Here is a 19,361-nt window from a genome sequence, read left to right as displayed (position 1 = left end):
ACCATATACAGTACATGTATTTAATGATGCTCTTCAGCTGGAACTTCATCAAAAGATCTTCATGTGTATAGTTTATTCCTATTGGCCCTGAACGCCTACACAAGTGTTGATAAGGCGGATTGAGATAGGTCCTAACAGGTGCAACCAAACTAACAGGAGACCACAATTTTGGCCAAGTAAGTGAAAACACCTGTGAGAACATCTGCAAGTATCTTAGCATTACAATGACTAAACGACCAATACCTACATAGCACCCTCTAGTACTACTACCACTATTTTATTTGTACCATGTACGTAACTTTCTGCTTGGGTTGCCTGGCAGATATTTTTCAGATATACGTGGGGATTTGAGCCCTTTCTCCACCGCATCTGGCCACATCATTGCTTGAGGAGAAAGAAAAAAGGAAATCAAACTGAAAGTCAAGCACAGGGCAGTTTGATTAATTCAAAAACTTGGTGTTTTAAAGCAAAACCCAGTAACTTTAGAGATTATAAGACTGGAGAAGAGCTCCTCTAAGTTAGGAAACAGTTTTGAGGTCTTGATCCGAACCCTTTTTCTGACTAAAGTTGTGGAAAAACGCAGATCTGGTAAGTGATTGTTCTGTTTTTGCATCATATTTTTTTCTGTAATATTGTTGCTCGGCACCGCCGCAAGAATCAGACCGCAGCTTAAATATGGGATTTGTGAGAATCAGGTGGAAATTTGCGTTTGAACCAGATATTAGCCTCCAAGGCTGAATAAACACACTCATTTAGAAATTGTCAAAGTCCCTGTATAATCACTTTAATTTGTGTCTGTTTATTAAACAAACATAATAAAAGAGAATGGTAAAGTTAGAGGGGTATCTGAGAGAGCTGCTGCTGTTAGTTGAAGAATTTTTACATTGTTATTCTTTGATTTTTTTTTTTTTTTCCAATTTAAATCTAGTATTTACAATACATGTTCCAGGGGCGGCTGCTTCGTCTAAACGAGTTACTGTAATTAGTTAAAGTGGATAATTATTACAGCAAAACAGACAGTCAGGATGTATTCATTCCTTTTTTTTGGCATCAATGGAGCTGGTTAAAATATATCAATATATAACACCTTAGCAGGCAGGGCTGTGAAGCTTTTATTCATTCAGCCCTGCTGGCTCATTATAAACGGCTGAATTGCTCATCTTCCACGACAAAATTATTTGAACACTGGTGGTGTAGTTTGTTTAAGAAAAATGAGGTAAATGGAAAGGTTGAATCAAAAAAAGTGGGCTGTAGAGGAAGTTTAGTGAAGAAAGAATTAAATGACTGGCAGCTGGTCAAGAGGCCAAGCCACAATTCCCTCAGCATTTCTTCTTCTTTTCTCCTCCTCCTCTGTTTTCCCCACCTTTTTGTTTCAAGTGATATAGAGCCAAGGGTGAGAGGTGTTCATTGACTTGGACAGCTCGATAGCAGCCGATGCCTCCAAAGCTCCTGCTCTCAAATTGCCTGTAATTTCATTTTTGTGTGTAAATATGTGTTTCTTGTCAGGTGCATGGCGGCGAGAAGAAAAACAGGCACGCAGACAGCTCTGACAAGCAATTACACCGCAGCTTGTTGGGGAGGCAGGTTGGGATGAGCTCAGGTCGGCTGCTAGAGCAGAAGACCGAATACTCAGGAGACGGAGAGGAAAATGGCCGGAGGGAGAACACTGGTGAGACGGGCACAGACACAGCACTGGGTTTTATTGTATTCTAATGCTTGTGTTGTTGATTGGGCACGTCTGGGGTGATGGAAGGAGTCGATTTGCCACGACTGAGGCAAATAAATGCACAACACGACAGCTCATTTGTTTAAGCCTTTGTGATAAGGAACTGCATCATAACATAAAAGGTCCAAGGTTTAAAACCTACTGCAATCGTCTCGTGTAGTCTTGTCAAGAGTATAATTCTGTGGAAAAACTGGCATCTCTTGTTGTAGCTGTAGCTATGCAGCTATGACTCAGGAGGGAGAGCAGGTCGTCCACTAACCGGAAGGTCGGTTGTTCGATCCCCTGCTCCTCCAGTCCGCATGTCGAGATGTCCTTGGACAAGATACTGAACGCCAAATTGCCCCAATGTGGTTGTGTGTGTGTGTGTGTGTGTGTGTGTGTGTGTGTGTGTGTGTGTGTGTGTGCGCGCGCGTGTGTGTGCGTGTGTGTGCGTGTGCGTGTGTGTGAAAGCGCAGTACGTATAGAAATGCGTGACAGTGATTACATCTGATACGCAACCTTCCCACAGTGCACACATATGTCAGAGTCGGAGGCTGAGGAAGTGGCTCTGACAGATGGGTGGTCAAGCCCAGCTTTTCCCAGCCGTGAACCAGGAAGTCTCACCCTCAGGGGGAGTCCCAGGGCATCGTGAGACGGCTCTGTGGGAGAGAGTACAGTAGGTCAATTCAGGGATGTTCCATTAACTTGAGTAATGGCCTAATTATCGCCAGTAAACATTGCTCTGAGATAAGAGGCAGGAAGGAGGAGGGAGGTTGGGGCAATATAATCAAGCTGGCTCATGGTCAGTCAATTACCTTCGTTTCTAAAGAACAAAAAACTGATTCAGACCACCCTTTAACCCTTATTTACCTGGGTTGGTTTCACTGAGAGCAATGCTCTCTTTTCCAAGTCACCCTTCCTCCACACTCAAACTTGTTGGACACTGAGCAGCTAAGCTTAAGCGGGTGGGGGGGCCTTCCCTCGTGAAGGAGAAGCATGTGCTGCTCTATGATCTCTCATATCCAAATTTATTGTAGCGCTTCGGGTTTGAACCAGCAACCTTGCCACCAAATGCCGACTTCTCTGACCTTTAGGGCGCGGTCACACAAGCATTTGTTACCATGAGATGTTGGACCAAAATCGGTTTGTTGTAATGTTACTGCCACAAACAGCAGATTTGTTTGTGAAAGCAAAGTAAGTTGCAAACTGTGTTGACAGGGCTGATATCTGAGGAAAGAGATAGCAGGATGCTTATAAAATTTATATCTCCTTGGCATCAAGGCATCAAGCTTCCAGCAACACATATTTGACAAGGATGAAGAAATCAGTTTTTGATGTGTCACTTTCTGGTCTGACCAGACACGGCTATAATTGATACTATACTGTAGTTGTCACTCGTAATGATGGACCTACAGAGAATCATCAGCTGAATCTGCAGCTCACCTCGGCTTTACAGAGTTTCAGTTTCTTTATAGTGAGTTTCAGCTCACTGTTTCGCTGTCTGACCCACAACTTGACTGTTTTGGTTCACTCTCACCACTCTAATAGCACCATTTTAGGCCACAGCAGGCAGCTGTTTCCAGAGAAAAAGCAAATATAAACTCCCCGCTCAGCACTAAACATCGGTTAGATTGCACAGTTAGAGACCAGTTGGTGAACAAAGTGGAGCATTTAGCAGCTAGAGAGCTAGACATTTTTTTTTTTTGGATTGGAGATGGTAGCGACCAAAAACAGAGCTGAAAGAATATTGGATTTATATTTTTCTGGCGACTAAAGACCAAAGACCAAATGAAGATGCAACACATGTCCCCGGCCACAATCAAATTACCATATTTTCTATTGTTAGGCAGAACTTTTTTTTTTTTTTTTAAAGCAACTAATTTTTCCTTTTTATCTGCTGTTCAAACAAACTGAATTTTCAGGGCCAGTTTCAGCTTTAAAGGAACAAAAGGCCTGGCTATTATACAAAAGGTATCAGAAGGAAACAAGAAACAGGTTTAAACTCTACAAATAATGCTCTTCCATCTCTCTGAAAATAGTATCTGATTGTGAAACAAATAGCCCCCACAAACACTTTGGAGTAGCGTGTCTGGTGTCCCCTCTGCCATCTCCAATCGCCATGTGGGCGGCTCGCTTCAGCCTCGCTTCCCTCCGCCCTCGTCTCCCTCGACACATGTGGGTTGAGAGTGTTGTGCGGCCTTTTGCTCTCTCACTGAGAGAGGCAAGGAGGCAAGCCTTCATCCTCCTCCACACTAGTCTGAAATGCAGCCAAGTTCGGCGAGCCTGCCGCGACCCACCCCGCGCAACATTTACAAGTAGTTCAAAGGCTGCTTCCTGTTCCACGACGTGGAACTGAAATGTGGATTTCTCTGGTAATTAGCAAAATAAGGTGGTGAAATGAGTGGAACGGATTATACAATATATGCAAAGGCAATTTGCATCACAATCAATGTGTGGAAAATATAACTGAAGAATTCATCAGCTTTGTTGTGGTAACCACCAATTATCGAGTTGTATATGTTTGCTCTAGCATGTGTTGCCAAATTCTTTGCAAGGTGTCTCATTTTCAAAGATATATTATAACGTTCAGTTGTTAGAGAATGTCGTATGAACTCTTAACTGAACTTAGTTCTTGCTCCTTTGACTTTGCAAATCACTGAATTGCTAGCACAGACTGCATTTTTGAATCCCTCTAACAGTATTGTTGTTGATTTGCTCTGGAATGCTGACATTTTCATTTCAAGTATGGTCTTTGGCCCTTTCCCAGTAACACATGTATAAAATGGGTCTCTCCTATATGTTTTCATTGATTCTGCCATGGCAACCTTGTAACAGAGCCCCACTTCATAATTGGATTGCTACATTGGACACAATAAGTTTCAGTTCCCCAATTTAATGATGAAGGATAGGACCCATTTTCTTGTATGTATCCTCAGGCACAATGTACTCTGCAGGTGTTATTGAGAAATGCTAAAAATGCTAAACGCTCCCATCTCTGTTTTGGAGTTTTACAGTAAGTGGGTAAAATTCAGAACCTGTCTGGAAAGTGCCAAACTTATCAGAACAAGAAAAATGGGGGACATAAATGTGGACGATGAGGACACCATCCTGCCAATACCGAGAGTTTTCGATTTCGGTTTTAATGTATCTGCTCATAGTGTGACCAAGCCAAACAAACTCTTTCCATCATGTCAACCTGCATTCATGCTCCTGTGGGTTTTTCACAAGTAAAAGCCAGGTGAGTGATTTTAATGTGAAAGCAGCAGCAGTAGGAAATGTTGGGTTAGCATTAGCAGTAGCTTAATAGAGCTCTGACACGGCACAAAGAGAACAGTAAGGCTGTTATCAAATTAGATCAAATTAAGCTGGATTACACGATGCATCATTTCCTGGGAACCCCAGGTGCTTGTGGAGGCTATTTTAATCCTGTGCGGGAACGAGGGACTCCGCCACTCGTAAGAGAAAACCAATGAAAACTAGCAATTGCTGAAAAAAATATCAAAAACAGGGTTTGATGTCATGAAAACCTTAAAGATTATAACTTTTTTTTTTTTTTTTTTTTTAAAGTTATGACTATCAGCTTTAACCAGGTTGTAACTCATGACGTATAAATTCAGGTGCAAAATGTGAGATTCAGCCACTAGCCCTGGCTTGCAAAATAGTTGTTCCTGTCGATGTTTCTCTCTGAATGCATTTTGTCAAATGCACCCAGAGAAACTGATGAAGTTCCCTAAAATCACCAGCACTTTGCATATATTTGTATCCTTAAGTTTCCGATGTAGAGGAGAAAAGTGGAGGATTTCTTCCAAAGAATATTCAAAACGTTACTTTGAAAATGTGACTGAGTTGTATCTGTCATGCAAGTTTGATTCACCAAGGATTCATATTTTAGGGAGACCTCTTCTCTTCACGAGAATGCAAAAAAAGAGGTCATTTGTGCTGGACGCTTTACAAACAACAGACATGGCAGACCGATTCAAAATTAAAATTGCCATCGGTTTCTGCGATTATTACAAATCACTGGGTGCTCACAGCTCATATTGATCCTAAGCAACAAAAAAAAACAAGTGTAGTGAGAGTGAATGCTTTAATTTGTGCCAAACGTTTTCAGTTTTCTCAACTTCTTTCTGGTTCATGTGAAACTCCAAAAAGCAGAGCAGCTCTTAACCATCGCCCTTTTAGCACCTTGACAGGACCTTTTTATTGTGATATTTTTCTCTCATGTTGAGTTGGAGCAAAAGGAAATGGAGAGCACAGTGGCACAACAGATGGCATCTCACACCTTCCCTGTCCCCTGAGCCCACTCAGTGTCCAGTGCCATGCTGCCACCCTGGACACAGACACTGTGAGGCAGAATTCATTAGTGGGATCAGGCTGGCAATAAGGAGGTCTGAAAAACGAAGATTCGCCGGACAGGCTCGGGGGCCCAACATTTCCCGTGCCGTTTCCTCAGTTTGTCACCTGAGTTGGTCCTGCAAGTGCAGAAACCCCTTCCAGTGAACGATTATCACTCAGCCTTGTGGTGAATATCGCCGAAAAATGAGCCATTGATTCGGCAAATGAAACCACCTTGAGCTAAACCAACTGTGTGTAAACACTTTGTCGCCACACTCCAAAACAAATCCATACAGAAGACACAGTCCTTCATGAGAGATTTTCGAACACCTCACTCTGTCACAGCGTCTGGATTGTTGTGGAGATAAATGGATTGAGACGACCAATTCACAGAAGAATAACCTTTGCCGGCACGCTCTAACCTCGTTGCTGGCCGCGTATCAGCCTCTTATGTTTGGCCTTTTTAGACAAATCACATTACAGTCTGCTGGCCTTTTGGAGCAATCTCCGATTCAAAGTCTTGAATAGGAATGAAATAGAAGCAGACACTTGTGGTAAGGTGCAGCTGCATCATCAGTTGTGAAAACACCGCAGTTCTTGTGTTGTGAAGTGACCTCTTGACAGCTCTCTGAAAGACCTTGGCTAACAAACAAAAAAAAAAAAAAAACGCAGGTCCAGGTCAATGCTTGTTTAGTTCTTGGAGAAATTCTGAGGCGATGTTTGAACAGATTCCAGGTCTTTGGATTTCATTGCAATTGCATTCACAGTAAGGTCACTTTTGTAGATACTCAACACTTACATCCCATCTTATATTCGGTTTCCACAATTTTTGCATTCAAGATGTGATGATTCCATTTGCGGTCTGGCATGAATCAGAGATACCCCCCCACACACACACACACACACACACACACATCTGGTATCGCCTGCTGTTTTCATGTTCATGATCTTAAATTGGCTCCGGATGAGCACAGTTGGTCAGGTCTATTTCTGTCCAGTCCAGTCAGTCTGCCTGTTTATCTGTGTGTCTAGAACAACTTAGTCCCGAGGAACGAGGAGAAGCTGCGGCTGTGCTCCTAAATACATATTCCCCCCGAAGAACTCCACGCTATGTTCACGGAAAAAACTCGGAGCTCCTGAGACAGACTGACTCTCGAGTCCTGGATTTCCGACCCGGAGCTGAATAGCAAGAAGGGAGGAGATACACACGATACATTATAGATGTATAGTTGGACGGCTTATGTAACAGATGTGTCTCGTGTATGCTGATAGTTGCAAATAACTGACCTTGTGGGTGCCCTGCATTCCTGTAACTTTTTTTATAATTTCATTAGACATTTCGAAATCCTATCTGGAGAGTTGAGGTTTCCAAAGGAAAATCTAACCCACATAACAAGTAGTTACAGCCTCCCCTATATGATCTGATTTTCTCCAACACATTGTGCCAAAATAGACTATTTTCCTAATTGCCCATTAAGCCTCAGAGTAAATAATGATTTCATCATGTGTCTCTGCTTGACTCACAGTTAAATCTATCCTGTCTCAATGTAATGTAATATGCATTATCAATTTGTGTCTGAGGAGCAGTGGGGTAATTTGGAAGTCCAGGTCCAACAGCTCCACCCTCTGACCGTCCCGGGGAACTGCAGGTGGACTCCAGCTTTCAGGGATGACTCATGGCTCAAATGATGCATCCAGAATAGGTGTCATGTTAGCTCTAGTGGGGGAAAGCAGTCATTATATTGGTTATAACAGAAAGAGCTGAGTGTATGGAGCCCTTGGCTTGTTGGTCAATCCGATCTACAGTAGTACCTACGGTATTGTTTAAAAAATTCAGGACATTGGAGGTGATTTTGGACAGTTTTTTTGAAGAGTTTTGACACAGCAGAATAATGATCTCGCCAGTTGGAGTAAGCGAGAAAGTATGCGGTAAATATATTCTTTTGAAAAAGTTTTTCATGGTTCCGAAAGACACTGGTTGGTTCCCCTGTGTTAACACTTCCCCCCCGGTTTTTAAGCAAATCTGACACTTGTCTGACTTGTCCACTCCCCCGATGAGCCGGCAGCATCAACATACTCCTCAAACTCGTCTCCGGAGAGTCCCCTCGAGGCCCTGGGGCCAACTGAAAATTCCCAGTAACATCATGTCAGAGTTCCTCAGCGCCTTCCTCCCATGCACTACACACAGAGATGTACACACACACACACACACACGCACACACTTAGAGGTTGAGGCACATCTGCACACTCCTGTCTGTCACTGCTCACCGCCGGGGTTGCCACAGACATGCACTGACATCACAATTAAACCGAGAACGCCCCAGCACTGCACGGTCATCCATCACATGCACCCCACCCCCAAACACACACACACGCACACACACACACACACACACAGCCCAAGAGAGAGAGAGAGAGAGAGCGAGCAATGGCAGGGTTGTCCTCCTGCATGCTAAGAGGGAGGTATGCATCTCATGCTGGCAGCTCCGCAGAGCATCTTGATTAGGGTGTGAAAATAAATTTTCAGCCTCAATTGGACAGCAGCCTACACTATGCTGCTCTTCTTGAGTGGATTTTCCTCAGAGATAAAAGAACAATATGCTTCTCCATGTCTGGCGCTCTCCTTTTTTTTTTTTTCCCCTTCTGTTTTGAAAAAAAGATTAGACTAGACCTTTTGGCGGAGTTTTGATGGCAAATATACGGCAATATTATCAGTCTCCCATCTTTTTCCCGCTAATACCCCCCCCTAGCGAGTACTCGGTCATGCCACAGAGGTGCGGATAAATCCCTGAGTGTTAGGGAAGATGCCCTCTCAGGGGCCCCTGGCACTCGGCAGGCGGGTAGCCCCGTGATTCTGATCTCATCAAGCGAGCACGTCCACCTCCATTAGTCTCTGGCATTGTGCTCGAAATTGCTCTGACTTGTCGAGTGATTACCTCAAATGAACAATTAGGCGGCTGGCTGTCACAATAACTTGCTCCCTGTCTGTGAATTGGCTCGACAGCTTTAACGGCTGCTGCTACCATCAAGGTACTCCAAATAAATGACCCATTCGAGAGGGGAAATGTCAGCTCATAGCCCCCGTAATGAATTGGTGCGCAACATCTAATCACATACACTGTAATGGGATGATGAAGGAGATAATGCTGTTATTGGAAAATGAAAAAGTTGGCCGAGGAAGTTTTTCGATTGAGCCATGAATCCGTTTTTTTGGGGCTGAATGAGAAAAAAAAAGAAAAATGAGTGAAAATGATTTGTTCACATTCACGAGATGTTTTCAGGGGAGTCTTATTGGAAGTTAGTTTTGGCTCATTCATCTGCATGTGTCACATAGTGATAGTGAAATTGACTCTGGCTCAGATTCTAGTTTGGTCTCTTTTGTAATCTAAGATTTACTGTTTTATATAATCGTAAAATTTCATCTAAATGTCCACATTTAAACTAGAAACATGTTGATCTCTGAGCACATTCGGGATGTATTCCTTTGGTAGTCGCTGCTGGTTGATGGACGGGCCCCTCTTTGGAAATAAAAGATGTATCGTCGTCCTCCTGTAACGTTGTCAGACTCACGAGGGACAGTTTAGAAAAGGGGTCAGAATTGATCCAGATGAACAAGAGATTTAGCTTCTTCCCTGTCAAAATCTGGCGCCGAACACCACCCACAATGCAACTCAACTGGTGACAGTTTGGTAGGAGGTTAGGGTGTGTTATGGTAGTTGCGGCTAATGTGGCCTCCAGCCTCAGTCAGACTGAGGATACAGTGATTTTGGCCCCGCTGGTGCACGCTCACGAATCACTTTTGATTTCACTGAGCGCTTCAACGATCAGTCCATCGACAGAAAATTCATCAACAACTTCTTTGATGATTGATTAGTAATTCTTCAAGCAAGAAATTACAAACACCTGCTGGTTCCAGGTACTCAAATGTAGGAATTTGCAGCTTTGCTTGGTCTTACTTTAATTTTATGTCTGTAAAACCATTTTTTCTTAAAAAAAAAAAAGAGAAAGAAAGAAAAAGAATGTTCTCAGAAAATGTTCTTTTTTATTTTATGAATTGACATCAGTTCAGATGAAGATCTGGTGCAATAACCATAAGATATTTTATGAGGTGCAGTGACTGAGCCCCTTGTGTGATGGCAGATTTCTGACTGCAGGACCTTTTTGTTCTGTTCCCAAAAGTATTTTAAAGTTCTGGAAATCGGATTTAGCTTTTTCTCTTATTTAAACTATATCAAACTATTTCAGGGTAAAGTCTGTCGAGGTCTGGACTTCATCTTCAAGGCACGGAGACCACGAAATCAAAATATGGCAAACATCATTATTTCATCAGGGAGTCACAGTCACTGATGACAACCTGCTTGAGCCTTTTTTTTTACTCGAATCCAGTGCAGCACAGCCGTTCTGTATTCATGACTGTGTTGCCCCATGTCCACCCCAATCCCCCAGACCAGAATTGAGAGCGAATCTGGTCTGGCCCGATTGGTCTCAGCCACAGTGGGGAATGTCATCAGAGGCAGCGGCCATTGGTTCCGGATAGATCTCTGCACTGCACAGGCGTCCATCGGAAGGCAATCTATACCTGGTTCATGTGAGTGAACGTTTGTTTATGCCAGTCCAGCCAACGTGAGGGGAGCCCCCGCGCGGGAAATCCCGCGCCAGTTCCGACCAGATAACCGGTCAGAGCGCGACCAATGTCAGAGAGTGCAGAGCGGAGTAATGCGGCCCTAATGATAAGGACAAGCCGGGGACTCTTTAACGGTAATGAATACACAATGGGAGCCCAAGGCGAGATGAGAGGGAGGGTGGCAGAGGGGGGTAGGAGGAGTCGTGATAAGACTGGTGAGGAGGGAGCGATAACCACAGTGTGTGGGAAAGGAGATGTAGGTGTAATGTTTACCATGTGTGTCCGGGTGGTTGACAAATTAACGGGAACACCATACTGTTTGGTATTTGCTGGTGTAAAACACCGCAACATACTGTAATGCGCCAAGAAAAAAAGTCTGAACAGATGAGACAAGATCAAGACATCTGGAACATTTCCATTTGATGGAATGAAACAGCCGTAGAAAGACTGTGTGGAATAAGGGGACTTTAAACTAAAGGGGAAAACTGTATGTTAAGGGATTTAAGTCCAAACCAGGATTTATATATTTTAGCACTTTAGCTACAAATCAGGTGCTTTCCATTACTACTGACCATTTCCAAGACATCTGTACCAGCCGCGACAGTGGGGCTGATATTGTTTTCAGCTTGTGTGTGTGTGTGTTTGTGTGTGTGTGTACATATCTCTCTGTGGTTGTGTGGACAAATTTAGTATTAAACTATCGTCTCGGGGACATTTTGGCTGGTCCTCGCACCTTCAAAGGGCCGTCTTAGGGTTAAGACTTGGTTTTAGGGTTCAGGTTAGAATTAGGTCTCGGTTGGGGTTCGGTCGAAGGCCGGGGTCAGGCATTTAGTTGTGCTGGTTAAGGTTAGTGTAAGGGGCTCGGGAATGCATTGTGGCGGGATCGAGCACAGAGGCAGTTTCGCGTTCCCTGGCAGGTGTCGAGACACAGCCACAGAGCTGTACAGGTGCGTAGTGGAGATCAAAAGTAAGGCCGAGTTCGAGGATGGGTGTGGTCTGACGTAATAAAGTAGTCACGACTACTGAATACTCGTGGGTCGAAAAACTTTGTGCTGAAGTACTTTGTTACATCCCATCACTGTTATAACTGCCATGATGTCTGCTGTGGAAAAGTTTTGCTGGGCAAAATAAGTAGAAATTCAATATGTCCTCCATGCTACAGCTACAACCACAGAGGGTGGATCAACCAAGCATTTGACTCCATGCCTATTATATTTTAAGGTATTTGTTTTTTTTGTCTACCCCAGTAGAACGCGAACGTGTTAAGATTTGTGTATTTTCACATTTCAATGGCTAAGTAGGAGTAAACAGAGAGAAGTGAGGGAGGTGGAGATGAGGAGCGGGGGTTTGCAGCCGAGCCTGTATCGCAGTATTTCTCATTTACTGTCCCGGTCTGTTGTGAGTCTCAGCCCGTTTGTGACAGCGGCTCCCTTCAGCGACGGGGACGATTTAAAAAAAAAAAAAAAAAACAGGAATTAAACACGATCAGAGCGGCTCTTCACCATCCTCGTATCCCACGGAGCCTCAGGGCCGGCTGACAGCTGACTTTCACTGACTCTCTCTGTCCTTATCCCCGCCTCTTTTCACTCATCCTCTGGACATTTTGGGGGGGTCTACACCGTTCGTCGTTGGAATTCTTTTAGGGAGCTTGATTGTGGCTATCGCAGTGAGGCTGGTGGCCCTGGAGGGTAGTCATAGCAACAGAAACAATGGAGGAAAGCAGACAATACAGTAAAGAGACTGCATTTTAGAAATAAAAACAAAACACTTTTCGATATTGGCACTATCTGAATGACTGTACAGGTTGGAAATGTCTATATAGCAAGTTTATAAAAGCCTATCTCCGCCAGGAGAAGGTGAAAAGTTTCGTGGCATACTTTTGACTCGCCATTGTGATTTACTACAAGTACTTTTATTTTTTTTCATGGCTGACATTTCGCGTTTTTTAGCCACACTGGCAGCGTGGCTCTGTGGACGGCAAGGTCGGCCTGTTGCCCTTTCCACCACTTTTGATCCAGACTTAAATATCACAACTATTAGATTGTCATGAAATTTTGCCCAGTTATAAGACTTTTACGGTTACCTCATCAGTTGAATGACCTATATTTTTACTTTAGTGGCTCCTAACATTTCTCAACAGTTTGCTCCTAACATTCTGGGGGTTTTTTTTGGTTTGTTTTTTTGGTTTTTTTGTGTTGGCGGAAATGAGCTTCCACACCAGCCACTAGTGCCACATTGTTGCGTGGCGTTAATCAGACATCCCTGACAATGATTTCCAAGTGAGGGGGAGTACGACAGACTAGAGCTGAAATGATTAGTCAATTAGTCGATCGACAGAAAACCAATAAGCAAATACTGTGATGATTGATTGATTCCGGCTGCTCTGCATCACTCTGATATTTAGGAGTGTTTATTGATTATCAGGAATATTTATTAAAATCACGGTGTGAAGGAGGATTTTGCAGATTGCCCATTTAAGTAAGCAGAGATAAAACCACTGTAATTTCAGTATTTATATAATTCCCCCCTTAATCTCCCAAGGGTTTTTTGAGAATCATAACAGTACATAAACACGATCGGTTTTATTTTATTATGTTGTTGTTTTACTCACCTATATCCTTTTACTGTTGCTGCCACACTTGCACAAATTCACATCATCTTCCCTCCTCTTTTCTTTTTATCATTACTTCAAGCTCTCCCGTCTTGTAAATCTTGGTGAAAGGTGGATTCTGATAAGATAGTAAATACAGAGGGGCTATCATGTGGATAAAAGGTGGGCTCTAGATAGACTTAAAACATACAGATCTCTTGAATTCTCTCTTTGCCTTAGGAAATCCATTATTTGGATGATTACCTTCCGCTTATGAACCAAGATACTGCGGCAAGCGCAACTGACGGCAGTCAAAACGGACTGCGGCGCAGAGTCCACACAGTCTATTGGACTCAATCAGAAGGTGAAATCTCTCAGCCAAATTGATCTGTTTCAACACACATCCCCAGATTACCTTCTACAATAGATTGAAGGCTGTGGGGGGAAAAGGCATTAGCAGATATTCCCTTTTGTCAGCAGAATGGCGAGAGAGTGGAAACTGTTCACGCTGTTCACTCCGTTTAAGGCTGCTTTAGTCTGACTGCTAAAATCATGGAAAAAAATCAATTGGTTTTCAGGTTGGGAACAAAGTACAACACAAATGGAAGAGCGCACCAGATATGTATAGTATACTTAACTCAATGTGTCTATACACTATTTGCCGTATATTTAAGATGTTCAACATTATGGCTCCACAGTCTGGTTAATGTGTAAATACGTACTGAATCCAAAGAACAGGTATAAAGAAGCTATATCCCTTTGTGTCACTGTATGAAGTTGTTTTTTAGGAGCTTATCTAAGTATACTGTGTGGTTTTACATACTGATGATTGCTTTCTCTCTTTGTTTGTTATCTTTGATATTTTTACTAATTCAATAATAATGTATTTTTATCTTGTCTTTTCACATTACACAAGGATAAAAATCAATTTTTGGTCACAACCAGCCAGATGCAGATATCTACGACTGGCATCGCTTTGTCTTCAGGGGTCACAAGCCAAAAAGGTTTGGAAAAATCAATAGAAGTTCGTATATGCATCATTCATGCGTGTTCAATATATGCATTTTGGATTTTTTTTTTTTTTTTTTCTGATGGGAAGCACTGTAATTAACTTTTTTTTCACTGCTCACTTCTCCCCTGAAGCATCATCTTCAGTTAGCTCAGTCAGGCAAAAGATGACTGGCTGAGAAATGTAGCCAAAAGAATCTTTGATCCTCTGTTATAATGGATTTCAACATACACACACTGTAAGTACAAGCACTAGGAAGGGGAAATGAAACACAAACTTTGTACTGGTACGCAAAAATGGAATAAGTACGTCTTGCAGACAGTTACTTTATAACATAAAATATATTGCATGCAGGCCGTTTCCATCTATTTGTTTTTTCAAAAGAAGTCTTGCAACTGAAAGGGACCGGGTTTTCTTTCTTTTTTTTTTGTCATTTTTGTCTTCCGTCTATGTATATGCCCCATTAGCCAGCATCTCACTGGCTCTCTCTCCCCCGGTTTAAAGCTGTAGTTTACTGCCGGCACGCTTGGTCAGGCTTGTGAGTCACAGAAAATGATGAGGCAAAGGCTTAAACCTGGCCGAAAAATATATGGCTCCGAAAATTGATGTCTTACATTTGAGCCACTTGGAGGGGGTTCTCGAACCAGGCAGAAACTTTAAGTTATTCATGTTCCAAACCATTCGTAGCCCTTATGTTAGGTCTATTTTTCTTTTCACTGTAACTATAAGTCAAATTTCATTTGCTGTCTAATGGTGTAAGCTATCGACCTTCTCTTAAGAAAGTCATTGAGCACCATCGACTTTTTCTGACCCACTTCTGTTTTATTTTAAAGCTGTCTTAATTTGGAGTCATTACTTGCGAGCATGGCTAATAATGTCTTTTCCTTAACTGGGAAGGAGAGATAAGTAGCGGAGCATCTGAAATCAATGGAAGGATTAAAGAGCACCCCGGGGCTTCCACCTTCTCTATTCAGACTCCTACAATGAACACATGCTTCTCTTCAGCCCCTTGAGGACCCGAGGTAGGAAATACCTCTAAGCTACGCCTCCCTAATGCGAGTAGTACAATTACTGTGCATAACACAACCACTGGCTGACCTCGTTATATTTTGATGGTTCACCAATCTTGGTAACATTTCATCGAATCCGAATGTTTTCACCCGAAGCCATCTGCTTTTACGATTCAATTTGAACATTATTTGGATTCTATTTGGTTTGCTTTTTCCAGTCGGAAAAGGTGATTGTGCTGCAACACAGGTGGGACCTTTTAAAGCTGACATTTCAGTTTCAATTAATATATGCAGCGTATCGTCGGAGGACTTTTGAAAGTGTGCCGCCCTGGATATGCTGGGGAATTATGGAAGTGCAAACTCAGCAAGGAACTGACTGCCCTTAGCTAGGAAATTACACTACGACAAAATAATTAAAAGCCATGTCTAATTTAAATGCATGCCTCTGCACTCTAAAATACCCCTCAGACCCCTCGTTGCAAGTCTGGAAAATGCCGCTTCCACAGGTTTTGAAGGGAAATCACCCGCGGGCGTCGCCGCCTAAGCAACAATGATTGGACCTGCTTTTGAAAAGTGTAATAGAGAAAAGAAAATAAGATGCAACCTCTTCACACACACGAGGCAACATTTGGCTCGTGTGTGTTTCTGTGTGAGCGTGTGTGGCAAAAACAGTGTGGATCCATGCAGAGAGAAGGAGCAATAAAGTGTAATAGAGACGAGAAGCAAGAGAGTGGATGCAGAGAAAAAAATAAGCAATGAAAATGGAACAAAAGGAGGGGGGAATGGTGTGTGTGTCCATGTGTAAGCATCCTTTTCACTGTCCTCCATGTGTGGGCCTTCATAGGTTTTTCTCTTGCCTGTGTGCATTTCCACACACGCATGCACACATCTATACTGCATGTGGCTGGTCACAGCCCTATTATGAAGCAGTGAGGCAGCTCAGCCACTATCCCAGGCGTGGCCGACAAAACCCGAACCTATAGGACCGTGTGCTCTCTGTACTGGGATTCAATTAGGTTGCCTAACAGTAGGGCCTGCCTGGAATGGGATGGAGGAGTTAGAGCCCTGTCGTATGGGCCCAGTGGAGCAGCAAGCCTCCACTCTGTCTGCCTAATACTGGTGTCACAGCCGCAGGGAGAAGCCTACTGCCCTACGGCTCTGACTGACTGATTTCATATATTTATTTATTTATTTGTTTTATTATTTGTCTTTTTCTCCTTACAGCTGCACTAAATGAGACTTTTATTTAAAGGTCCCGTATTTTACACTTTTCCTGTGTTTCATTTGAAGATTTGATATCCATAAGAAGATATATTGGTGGTTTTAAACACCCAAAACCATCTCAAATGTAATGTATCATCTCCGGTCTCTGGCTTCTCTCTGGAGCTTTAGCAGGAACAGGCTGGTCAGCCAATCAGAAGAGAAACTCAGTGCCTCTCCTCTGATTGGCTGACTGTTTTCTTAGTCACACACGGTCAGGCCAACCTTAATTGTGACATCACAAAGTTACGGAAGTCCTGACAGCTCATTTTGAGGCACAGTTTCTGAATACGGGCCGCGTGCATTTCTCCTTTAGCTCCTCCTTTTGATACTTTCGCAGTATTTATATAGCATAGATATAGATATATAGACCTGCTTTATAATCAAAAAAGGCACAGAAATCACTTTCCATAATATGGGGCCTTTAAAAACACCGGTTTGTCAGCTATAGGTTGTACATTTTTGCTCTATGCCCAAATATAATTCTTGTATTTACATTTTATAGCCCGTGGGTGGAGGGGAAAAAATGAAATAAAAATCTGTCCTGAGTAGAAAAAGCTAGCACACAGTCCAAAGAAAACTATTCTCTTGCCAGAGGGTGAAGTTGCGTCTTTAATAGTGTGGACTGTTTAAAACCAAGGTAGTACCTTACAGGAAAAAAAATGAAAAAATAATTTTGAATATATCAGGACCACACAACCTTGAGGTGTTTTTCTGTTGAGTCATTTATAAAAATTTAGGGATGTGAAAGCCAAAAAAAAGAGAGGCAGCATTAAGTAATTCGGTTTAGCACCAGTGCAAGAACTAACACATCCTCCCATACAACTAAAAATACTTTAATTAATGACCAGAAAAATAATAGATTATTCCTTAAGAAAAGCTGATGACACCTCACTAGAAATAGCAGATTTTGTAAATGCTAACTTACAAACTAACATTTCAAAGCAGGAATCAAACCACCCTATTCATCCTAGTAGCACTTTTCTGCAAATGTTACTCAAACAGGAGTAAATGGTGCATTTGTCGGGGACTATTTTCAGCTACGCATTTAAAACATTTTACTTTTTAAGTGAGTATTTACAGCAGTGGGAATAGGATTTTTTGTGGGATCGACTTGTGGGATTTGTTGATGGTAGGAAAAACATAGAGTCACAAGACTTATCCTTTCGTGATGTAAAGGTAGTTGTTGGATGTTGAAGGTGGATGAAGGAAAAAGGTTTTTGTTGGGGCTGGTCTTGGACTGATGAATAGGTAGCTTTTAAAAAGTTAGGTTTGCCATATGGTGTTGTTACGAAATAAGAGTATACAGCCCCGGAGACGATGAGTACACTGAAGTCACTGACCACAGACACAGGGACATTGCACAACAAGGGCTTCTTAGCAGATAAGTAGTGTGTAGGGCACTCTGAGCCTCCATTAAAATTCTTGGTTTGTATCCATCGTTGACATATATCCAAAATGCCCTGCTTGCTTTCCGCCACGAAAAAACATATTGTTCCATGTGATTAGAACCCCATTTATATCACGAAGTACATCACGGAAATCCATTAGCTCCAGAAAAGAGTGGATGCAAGATGAGCACTATGAAAACCCGAAGCAAACATGAGTGAATCATGGGTAAACAAAACACTAGCTACCACCATTCTGCCATTAATAAGAGCACTTTAATAATTCAGTTACTTATTTCTCACTTTTTGTGACATGAACTGTGTGGAGAGGCATCAGAATTTCAATTGTTTTCAGATGAAGTCGTGAATACAATGTTTGACTGCATAACGAGTAGTTTAACAGGTTCCTGCTGGAGACACAATTCATGGTCGTTGCTTGAATTTGGATAAAGTAGGCAAGAATTTTTCAGGCTGCCATTTGGCAGACTTCATGTTGAGCTCAGCTTTGTTAGCACTCCAAACATCGTGCCTGTCACCTTTAACTTTCCACTGATTGGTACAGCTGCTGAACACCACATCTTTATTTCATCCTCCGTCCTTCCCGTGTGAGGCTGTGTCTGCAAGCCAAACCAAACAACTTTTCCCCACATGGAAGCCAGATCAGAACATAATCAGGGACAGTGACTCAGAAGCACACCCCCGCTTCAAAACACTCAACGTGAGCTCAAAATCGTAACCAGCTAGAGCTATTCTTTGCGCTGTCCTCTCTGCCCAATGGCGATGCCGCAGCCGGCAGGACGGTGGCCCCACCGCCGGTGACTCAGCATGGGATAATCAGTTTGGAGCCGCCGCCAGGACTCCGGCAGGGCGGGTAGAGCTGGGCGGAAGGCTGAAGGCGAGCAAGGTGAAGGAAGATTGCGGGGGGGTTGTTGGTTCTCCCGCTATCAGCAGACCCAGCATGAGATGTGATAATCACCAACCCACCACGGGCGTCAGGCCTAGCTGCTAACCAGCTATTATTGAGTGCAATCACGGAGAGGGAGGCCCATCAGAGAGAGGGAAACAAAAAGGAATAGCAGTACCTGCCTTTCTGTCTGAAAGACACAACTTTAAAATAATAAATGAGAAGTTACTGCGCGACTTGCAAGCTCCTGCTACCAAAATCGGTAGTTTTGTAGCAGTGACGGTGATGAAGTTGACAAGAAAAGAGCGACGTTTCCAACATGAGGAACCCCAAAGTGTTCAATATTAGATATCATGAAATAATCATATGAATAGATTTTGTAAAATACATAAATTAACCAGCAATTTGTAAAATGACCGAGGAAATTATTAAAACTCAATGCACTATTATGAAATGTTACTTCATCATTCTTATTTTCATCATATCAGCATTATGTTGGATGTAATTTTAATTTAAAATGCACTTTTTTTATAATG

The 19,361-nt window shown here is 42.7% G+C and overlaps 1 protein-coding gene across 1 annotated transcript in view; it reads left to right on the top strand.

The window, feature by feature from the left end:
- The first annotated feature begins 259 nt into the window (after nt 1-259).
- lancl1 (LanC antibiotic synthetase component C-like 1 (bacterial)) overlaps nt 260-19,361 on the top strand; it is a 43,478-nt gene continuing 24,376 nt past the window's right edge. Inside the window, exons 1-2 of the mRNA XM_040142623.1 lie at nt 260-588; nt 1,507-1,669. Of these exons, the coding sequence (XP_039998557.1) occupies nt 1,591-1,669 (79 nt within the window). The 5' untranslated portion in view covers nt 260-588; nt 1,507-1,590. The remainder of the gene's footprint in view (nt 589-1,506; nt 1,670-19,361) is intronic.

This window comes from Xiphias gladius, chromosome 13 (assembly GCF_016859285.1).
Source record: "Xiphias gladius isolate SHS-SW01 ecotype Sanya breed wild chromosome 13, ASM1685928v1, whole genome shotgun sequence".
Taxonomy (NCBI): Eukaryota; Metazoa; Chordata; class Actinopteri; order Istiophoriformes; family Xiphiidae; genus Xiphias; species Xiphias gladius.
Note: the sequence above shows the minus strand (reverse complement) of the source record. Positions and strands in the feature narration are given on the sequence as shown.